General features: G+C 52.2%; 1 protein-coding gene across 1 annotated transcript in view; it reads left to right on the top strand.

Annotated features, from left to right (window-relative positions):
* Window positions 1–10,059, top strand: part of FAM184B (family with sequence similarity 184 member B) — a 62,040-nt gene that overhangs the window by 47,023 nt on the left and 4,958 nt on the right. Inside the window, exons 9-13 of the mRNA XM_015571821.1 lie at window positions 2,561–2,714; window positions 4,762–4,925; window positions 5,580–5,749; window positions 7,339–7,485; window positions 9,928–10,045. Coding sequence (XP_015427307.1) covers window positions 2,561–2,714; window positions 4,762–4,925; window positions 5,580–5,749; window positions 7,339–7,485; window positions 9,928–10,045 — 753 coding nt within the window. The remainder of the gene's footprint in view (window positions 1–2,560; window positions 2,715–4,761; window positions 4,926–5,579; window positions 5,750–7,338; window positions 7,486–9,927; window positions 10,046–10,059) is intronic.

The following is a 10,059-nucleotide window of genomic DNA, read 5'->3' as shown; positions in this document are numbered from 1 at the left end:
GTTCATAATAATCTGGACGGTCATAATAATCTGGCCACTCAGTGTATATTCTTAGTAATTAAGGTGTAATTTGTATACCATAAAATTCACATACTATAAAATTCTATTTTTAAATATATATATTATTGATTTCAGAGTGCCAGGGATAGAGAGATGGAAACATCAATGATGAGAGGATATTTGATCAGCTGCCTCCTGCACACCCCTTACTGGGGATTGAGCCCACAACCCGGGCATGTGCCCTTCACTGGAATCGAACCTGGGACCCTTCAGTCCGCAGGCCGATGCTCTATCCACTGAGCCAAACCGACTAGGGCCATTGGGAAATATTTAAATAGCACCCAGTACCTTTTAAATGATGTACTTTTCCCTGACCGGTTTGGCTCGGTGGATAGAGCATCAGCTTGCGGACTGAAGGGTCCCAGGTTCCATTCCAGTCAAGGGCATGTACCTTGGTTGCGGGCACATCCCCAGTTGGGGGGTGTGCAGGAGGCAGCTGATTGATGTTTCTCTCTATCTTTCTCCCTTCCTCTCTGTAAAAAATCAATAAAACGTATATTAAATGATGTACTTTGGTCCAAAATGCCAGGTGAACAACGTGTAGGAGAGAGAGGAGGGGGTTGTTTTTGTCATTTACATGGCCTGTTGGTCCCCCGCACTGAACCACAAGTTTGTTAAAATAAAGAACTGTTTTTTATTCATCTTAATCCTTCCTGTACCTCACATGCCTGCCTGTGGCTGATGTTTAGCCCTTCCTCATATACATAAGCTGATTCTTGGCGTGACAGCTGCACATGTAGACGGAGTCGCCACTTTGAGTCCTGGTGCCTGAAGGTTAGATGAGGAACTCCTTCAGAAGTGTGCTTTGGCTGGAGGAGGACTTAGACGAACACTGGGGTCCTTCGTTACTCCGGGGGGAGGGGGTTCGTCTCCTGTGAGAAGAACGCCCCGCCTCTGGTGTCCTGGCGGCTGGAAACAAGTGAATAGAAACGGGATTCCTGAGTCCACCTCCCCGGTGACGTGGAAACAGCCTTCATCTCCCAGCTTGGCTTCGAGTGTCTGTTGTGTACGTGCTTCTTAGCAGCAGGTTTGTGACAACACGGCTTGAAATCACACCCAGTGAGGCCTTGATTCTGGCAGCAGGCGACCCTGCCAGCACGGTGTGAGAATTAAATAAAAGTCACCAGACATCAAATACCGGGAAGTAAAAGTCACCAGACCTATCCAATACTAGAAGATTTGCCTTCTGTTCTCAGTGTACTGCCTCCCAGATCCCAGCCCACCTGCAGCGCCTGTCCTGCGGTCATGATCTGGGCTCTTGAAGCAGCATTGCTCCTTTGCAAAGAGCACAGTGTTAAGCTTTGCCAGGAGAGGGCGCTGGAGGCACCTTTCTGGTTCTGGCAGCTACGTTTTGCTTTGTTTCTGGCTCCTGCCGCACAGGTGTGCAGTGGTGTGTGGACATCAGGTTATATTCTGCCTCGGGGACCTCATGGTGACCTCAAAGTCCTGGCCCAAACACAATGACTACCTTCTGGGCGTCTCTGATGACAGCACACCTTCCAGCCCTCACACCTGCATGGGTGCCCCGTGCTCTCTGAGCGCCACCCACCGGGGGCTCACCTGTTCTGTGGAGGCTTCTTCCCGCGTCACCAGTAACTATGGACCAGCTCTGCTCACACAACCCAGAGACGGACTCCACCAGCGAGCTGCCGCCATCAGCTTCTCCAACAAGGTCTTTTGCAAAGCTTTGCTTCCATCTCTCCGTTCCTGCTTCACTGGGGATGGAGTTCTGTGAGTCTTGCAGTAAGAGGAGGAACAATTGGAGAGTTTGAATGGTGGAGCTTTGCTGCCTTATTCAATAAACTCACCCCAGAGGACAGAGCCTCCCCTGGGAGGAGTAAGACCGCGTCTCCCCATTTGCTGGGGATCGGCAAGGCCAGGCTGCAGCATTCGGTCCCCTGCCTCAGGCCCCAGGATGGCTCTGTCCCCTCAGGTGGAAATCCCATTTCTCACTGTTCCCAGAGGTTGCATGAGGGAGTGGACACCGCAGCCCATGGCTACCATCCTGCCTCCACCCTGTCCTGCTCCACCCTGTCCTGCTCCACCACCCCCTATCTCCCTGTCGTCAGGCAGGTCACTTCACCTTCCTGAGCCCGTGTCGTCCTCTGTAAAAAGAAAAGGAGAGGAGGAGGGGATGATGCTTCCTGCATCTTTTCTGTGTGACCTTGGAAACGCGGATTTATCTCTTCTAGCCTCAGTTTCTCGTTTCAAAATGTATTAATTGGAACTCTCTGTTGCCAAAAAAAGAGAAAGAAACTCTATTGGTGTCCAATTGCTGCTGTAACAAATGACCACAAACTGGTGGCTTAACACAACATAGCTCTTACGCTACGGTTCTGGAGGTCAGAAGTCCTAACTAACATCAGGTGCTGGTAAGCCCCCCACCAGGGAGTGGTGAGTGCTCCGCCGGTCCCAGCTCGGAGGAGGAACTTGGCAGAGGGGACAGGTCTGCCCTGCTGTGCCCAATTTCATGCTTCCTTCCTCCCACTTTCCCCCACAGGCCACCGAAGAGCTCTTGGAAAAGGAATCCAGCCACGCCCTCCAGATCCAGCAGCAGGCACTCGGGCTGGAGCGCCAGGCCGTGGAGGAGAAGGTCCGGCAAGAGGTCCAGGGGGAGCAGACGAGGATGCAGGCTCAGCAGGCTCTGTTGCTAGGTATACACCAGCCACACCTGGGGGTGGGGAGGGTGACAAGGGGGCAGGGGGAGGAGGCACACAGGCCAGGACGACTCTCCTGGCTCTGACAGCAGCTACTTGTGAGACCTGGGGACCTGGGGTGGGTCACTCTCAGCCTCATCTTCCTTTTTCATAAAATGGAGTTACAATTGCCCTATCTCATAGGGTTGTAATGTGTATTTGGTGAGATATTAAATATAAAACACCTAACACATAGCATGAGCCCCGTGAATGATCATTATCATTATTATTGAACATATCGGGACTTTCTGGGATTGCCCCAACCTCTCATTCCATTCTGAAGATTTCTGCAAGTTTGGGGAGCTGAGGCCCTCACCGTCTGTGTGAGACACACCTGACCTGCAGTGTAGGTCAGTGTGCGAGGGCTGAGAGGGTGAGTGATACACTGGGGTGGGGACCCAGACATGCTGGATAGATGGGTGGATGGATGGATGAGTGGATCTATAGATGGATGTGTGGGGGATAGATGGACAGACGGATGGGCAGGTGGGCAGTTAGATGTATAAGTGGGTTTGTAGATGGATGGACAGGTGGGCAGATAGATGGATAAGTGGGTTTGTAGATGGATGGATGGATGGATGGATGGACAGATGGATGGATGGATAAGTGGATGGTCGGGTGTGTGGTGGGAGAAGAGGGGAGAGTAATGAGTACACTACAGTTTGTGCTTTGCTAAAGGGTTTTATTGCCATTTTGTGATAATGGATTTCAAAAAATGCGGCAGTGTCTGGACTTTTTTTTTTAAAGGAAAGAAACTAGAGAAGTTGCTTTATTAAAATTCTATTGGGGAGAAAACACGACCAAGTAAGTTTTTCAGCATAATGTCATCAGAATATATTAAGCTCTTATATGTGTTTAATATACTATACCTTTGAGAGAAGCTTAGTAGGTATATGGGAAACCTTTCACAACTAATACACTTTCACAATATCATTGATTTTCACTCTAAACATCATTCGTTTATTTTACAAATATTTGTTGAGCATTTGCTATGTACTGAGGCCCATGCCGGGTGCTTATCTTATAGCTTAAGGAATTATTGGAACAATATTTCAAAAGTTACTTGCAATAACTAAAATATAGTCTCAAAAGTCCATTACAGAAAAGTATTAAATTTGCTAGTCCTTAAAAATTATCTTCTTTTTTAAAAAAATAAATAAGTAACTGAGTAGCGTGTATTCTATCAGAAAATAGTCATTTTGAAAGGATTGCTTTCTTTGACTTTCAATCACGGCAGCGCACCCCTAGAAATCAGCACCATCCTCGGGAGAAATGTGAGTTTCTGGCTGTACCTGCCCTGAGTTGAGGAGGGCATGTCTGTTTCTTTGGATGATTCTGGTTTTACTCGGTTCTGTTGGGATAACATGCCAGCTCCTGCCCCCACTTTCCAGTCAAGACCTCACTCCCAGGGTAAGGGGAACCCATGTTCTGCCCCCTTCGGGGCTGGCATAAAAGTCAAAATTTCAGACTTGGAGACCTGCAACCCCAGAAGAGGCCCTGGTCATTGGTAATTCCCTGTTCTCCTCTCGGCCTGTGGACTTGGTGCTGAGGCCCAGTGTTGCCTCGGGGTTCAGCGCTGGGTGAGGCTGTCCCACCCGAACCCGCCACCTTCCTAACACCCAGCAGTGTCTCCGAGATGGTGCAGAGGGAGGAAGCACCACTGGACACGTGGAATCCCGACTCCACAACTTGCTAGCTGTGTGGCTCTGGGCTCCTCGCTCAACCTCTCTGAGGCCCGGGTTCCACACCAGGAAAAGGGGAGGGGTAATACTGGACAGGATGGTTGTAGGGCTTCTGTGAACAGTTCGCCGGGGTTTAGCACCGCAAATGGAACTCCTGTTACTGTCATCTTGAAATAAGTTTGGAGAACTTGACCCAAAGCCTTCAGCAGCGCCTACCCCAGGACAGACGTCAGCCTCCCCGTGCGCCTGACCTTTGTTGAGTGCACCTGCCCTTCACTGACCTTCACTGCACACACCTGACCTTCGCTGCTCTTCCTTTGCAGAGTCCCTGAGGCAGGAGCTGTGGGAGCAGAAGGCCGCCTGCTCTGAGCACCAGAAGGACTTGGAGGCGTTGCAGGCTGAGCTGAGGGCTCTGGGCAGCTCTGACAGGCGGCAGCCCATCACCCCGTGTGCAGGGGACAGCGAGGGCCATGCTAACACCACCGAGGTCAGCGCCCTGGCCCACCCACCCCACCCCTCTCCAAGCAGTGAAGGCTACTGCAAACTCCCAAAGGAGAGGCCCGGGTACTTGTCTGAAATGGGGAGGACCCTTCTCCTCCTGCTAGGGGTCCCTGGCGAGCCTGCAGACTCCCCTCTTCGTAAAGCAGAACACAGGTTTAAAGTTCTACATGTTTTTAATTCAGACTCAGCAGCCTCTCAGGGTGCTGGTACCAGGCAGAGCTTAAAGGTGGCCAGTCCGCGCCCACTCCCCCCACCCCCGAACCCCACTCCCATTCAGGTCTGCAGGGGGATGTCTCTGAGCTCCTCTCCCCATCTAGACCTCCCTGTTCCCATGGTGGGAGCAGTCTTGTCCCCCCAGCTCAGGGCCCACTCTCCATGAGCTTCCTGGTCAGACACGGCCCATTGGCCCCTTGGCCCCTGCTTGCACATCCATGATTCCCACCGAGCTGGGTAGCACAGTGACTCCTAAGAGCCCAGACCTCTCTCCCCAGTCCTGCTTCAGGCATTCATAAAGTGCATTTGTATGTCGCCCTCAGTGGCGCCCTACTGCTGTGGAGGCTGGAGGCTGGGAGGAGCACATCTGGGCCATGTCCACCTTTGCGCCTCCTGAAAACATCTCTCCTGGCTACCTTCTCCCCAGGGTGGGGGCGGCCCAGGCCCCGCAGGCTCCCCGAAGGGCACCGCTGAGCAGACTCCCAGCGAGGGGTGCCTCCTCTGGGAGAACTCCCAGCTCAAGGACACGGTGCGGCAGCTGCAGGCCGAGGTGGAACAGCACCAGCAGGAGGCGCTGCAGCTCCGCGACCAGCACAGGTCTGTCTGCGGGCCTCAGGGCTTCCCTCACTCCCTTCCCTCCCTCCACTGCTGCTTGGGGGGCCTGGGATTCCCCCACAGCACCTTCCCAAAGAAAATACTCCCTAATCCCCTAGCACTTCACTGATATTACTCCCTTGATGCAGGGATTAGCTCTGAAATAGAGGCAGGAACTCAGTTTCTCTATAAATCAGGGAATTTATGGAATCAGACCTAACGATACCAAAGGTATTCTCAAAACCAGCCTTAGGCAGACAGTGCTGTGTGCCCTTAACTAGCTGTGTTTGGGTGAGTCAGCTAACCTCTCCAAGACTGTCCTCTTCTGTGGTGGAGATGGCACCACCTTGCAGGGCTGCTGCAGACAGCAGGGCACTGTATGCGAGAGGCCCCTGGCATCGGGGAGCACTCGGTAACCTGTGGCATTACCATTACCTAATCCAGATTGAATAGCTCATTATCAGTCCTGAATTCACAGCCCTCCCCTCTCCCCCACTTCTTGGAAAGTTCATGAGTTCAATTTTAACTTCAATAATAGCTATAGGACTTTTCGGGCTATCTGTTTCTTCTTGAGGGAGCTTTGTCAGTTCATACTTTCCAAGGATTTTGTCCATTTTATCTCAGTTGTTCAAGTGAAAGTAGTTGTGCAAGTGAAATGCTCATCTAAGAACAACTATGGGCCCACCTGGCTAAGGTGAGACACCTTGATTTCAGTTAGGGACTCACCACGTGACACTGACTAAGGAGGTGGGAGCATTTTGGGGGGACAGCCCCCTCCAGTTCAGAAAACAATGGTCCCTCCCCTGGGAGAAGAATGTAATCACACAAAATTATGCACCTACTTTCTGAGGGAGACACACCCCTGAGGCTTGTCTGTAGGCCCCTTAGGGGCCCCACACCTAGGTTAAAGCAAAGTGATGGCTGATGCCTGGACACCCACTTTGGGCTACAGACTGTTCTGGGCATGTATGGACAGGGTCATTCTTGCACTGGCCCTGTAAGGTAGTAGCCACAGTCGTCACCTCCACTTATCACATGAAGACACTGAGCCGGGCATACCTTGCCCAAGGTCACACAGCTAGGAAGTGATGGAGGAGGCGGCAGACGGACATGGCACCCCGGCTCTACACGCTGCTCTCCTGACCGCACCCACCCTGCCTTTCCACCCGGACTGGGGATCTCCGAGGTCTCAGAGTCCAACCCTCAGTAATTCTGATACAGAATCTCTGCATCCAGGCCTCCCCACCTGCCCCGAGTGGAGAGAATGCTTCCCAGGGCTCCCCTCCAGAGCTGCCTCCTACTCCTGCCCCCTGTAGGCTGTTCTTCATGGAATGAGGAGGTTTCTCCTTCATGGAATGCTGGGGTGGGAGTGCTGAGAAGGGGCTCCACAAGAGAGAAGGGGCTTAACCTGGACCCCACACCTCACACACCCCAGGCTTCCTTCCCACGGTGCCCTGACCTCAGATGCATAACCTACCTGGACCCATCGTCTCCAAACCTGGCCACCCAGCAGAAGGGGGAGAAAACCCCAGCGCCCAAAAGTGGGGGTCCCGAAAGCTGGGTCAGCCCAGTTGTGCTTCCATCCACTGCAGGCAGCTGGAGGAGGACCAGCAGGCCCAGCAGGCCCGGGAGGTGGAGCTGCTACGCCAGGAACATCGGAAGGAGATGCAGGCGATGGTGGCCGACTTCAGCAGCGTTCAAGCCCGGCTTCAGGCCCAGCTGGCTGCCCTGGAAACCGAGTAAGTGAGGGGAGAGTCGAGGTACCATTTATGAGGGGACTCTCCCAGTTTTAAAACTGGAAACCCTGAGTCCCAGGAAGTACCTCAGCCCCGGAGGAGCGGGGATGGTTGGTCACCTGTCACGTTATGACACTGCAGTCCCGCTTTGTGCAGGGCCCTGGGAATCTGTGAGAAGTAAGACTGCCTCCTGGGCTTGGTTTGGCCCTCACACTGGGAAGAAAGCAGAAGGATCAAGGCTGCCTTTCTTATTAGCACTGGCCCTCTTCCAACACAGTCCTGCAAGGTGGAAATTATTATTCCTATGGACAGACTAGAGGCCTGGTGCATGGACTCGTTCATGGGTGGGGTCCTTCAGCCTAGCCTGCACCCTCTCGCAATCTGGGACCCCTCAGGGGATGTTGGACTACTGGGGATCAGGCTGAAACCAGCAGTCTGACATCCCCCAAGGGATGTAGCAGTGTCGAAGCGGCAGGCGGCTGAGGAGGAGCCCGAGCCGGGGGTGGTCAGTGCATGTCATAGTGACCAGTCATTCTGGTCGTTCCAGACATTCCAGTTGTTTCAGTTGACCAGTTTGTAAGGGTTGCTTAGGCTTTTATATAGAGAGACTAGAGACCCAGTGCACAAAATTCGTGCATGGGTTGGGGGTCCTTCAGCTCGGCCTGCACCCTCTCACAATCCGGGACCCCTAGGGGGATGTCCGACAGCCCTCTCACAACTGACTTCTAACCACTCACCTGCCTGCCTGCTTAATTGCCCCTAACCACTCACTTGCCTGTCGAATCATCCCTAACTACTCTGCCTGTCTGCGTGATCGCCCCAACCACCTCTGGCTGCCTGCTTGATCTCTCCTAATTGCTCACCTGCCTGCCTGATCACCCCTAACTGCTTGCCTGCCTGCCTCATTGCCCCAAACCACTTGCCTGCCTGCCTGATCGCCCCTAACCACCTCTGCCTCAGCCCCCGCAGCCATAGCTTTGTCTGGAAGGGTGTCTGGAATAACGTCCAGAAGATTGTTCGGCTGTCTGGTCTAATTAGCATATTATGCTTTTATTATTATAGATAATACAAAAGGCATTAATGCATTCAATCAACAAATGTTTATTCAGGGCTTACTGTTTTAGGCTCTGGATTATGGAGGGAACAAAACAAAGACTATGCTCTCATAGAACTCACAAATGGGGATGCTAACAAGAAATAAACAAATATTTAACTTCATATCGGTAGTGAAAGTGCTGTAAGAAAAATAGCATCAGTTTCTAGAGAGTGGCAAGAGGGGGCAATGAGGCCTCTTTAAGGAGGTGACATCTACGCACAGGGGCCGTGGGAATGAGAGAGGCCCCGGGGTCTGCTTCATAAGCCTGAGCAACCAGAAGGCCCTGTGGCTTCCGTGGAATGAGCGAGAGGGTGAGTGGTAGAAACTGAGGCTGGTGGGGTAACTCCAGGGGATGAAGGAAATGCTACAGTGAGCGGGGAGGAGGTTGGATATATTCAGAACACACTGGGAAGACATGGCAAGGCTCTAGGCCAGTGGTTCTCAACCTTCTGGCCCTTTAAATACAGTTCCTCATGTTGTGACCCAACATAAAATTATTTTCTTTGCTACTTCATAACTGTAATGTTGCTACAATTATGAATCATAATGTAAATATCTGATATGCAGGATGGTCTTAGGCAACCTCTGTGAAGGGTCGTTCGACCGCCAAAGGGGTCGCGACCCTCAGGTTGAGAACTGCTGCTCTAGGCAGAAGTAACATGGTCTGACTTACTTTCTCTGGCTGCTAAGAGACTGGAGGACTGGGTGCTAGCATCCGGGAGACCAGGTCCAGCAGCACTAAGTGAACGTAAATGTCACCTGTCTGAGCCCTGGCTTGCCCTCTTAAAAACTTCCTCCACTGTCTGTAATACAAAGCAGATCATCCAAAATCTGGAGGGGAAGCTTTTACCATCTTCCCTCTAATGGGTACTTACGTGCCAGGCATTGAATCCTCACAACCACCCCGTGTCACGCCCATTTTATTTTATTTTATGTTTAAATATATTTTATTGGTTTTTTACAGAGAGGAAGGGAGAGGGAGAGAGAGTTAGAAACATTGACGAGAGAGAAACATCAATCAGCTGCCTCCTGCACACCCCCCACTGGGGATGTGCCCACAACCAAGGTACATGCCCCTGACCGGAATCGAACCTGGGACCCTTCAGTCCGCAGGCCGGCACTTCCACTGATCCAAACCAGTTAAGCACGCCCATTTTAAAGGAGCAACTGAGGCTCAGGTGAAATGCATACCCAAGGTCACAGCTAGAAAAAAAAAAAAGCAGAGCTGGGAATAGAGCCCAAATGGCCAGGTTGACCACCAGTGGCGTCCCTACCACGTCATCACCTTTTCCCCCGCTCGTGGTTGAGTAGTTGCAGTGAGGGGCTAACTGCATGTCTGCTTGGAACAGACTGAAGGATTCCGGAGAAAAGCCAGGGAAGGGGGCGTCCAGGCCGGAGGACGTGCAGCTCATAGGCCGCCTGCAGACCCGCTTGAAGGAGAGAGAGGAGATCATCAAGCAGCTCACGGTGAGGCTGTTGGC

The sequence above is a fragment of the Myotis davidii genome, unplaced genomic scaffold (genome assembly GCF_000327345.1).
Source record: "Myotis davidii unplaced genomic scaffold, ASM32734v1 scaffold204, whole genome shotgun sequence".
In the NCBI taxonomy this organism is placed as follows: Eukaryota; Metazoa; Chordata; class Mammalia; order Chiroptera; family Vespertilionidae; genus Myotis; species Myotis davidii.
This window is presented reverse-complemented; position numbering and strand designations above follow the sequence as displayed.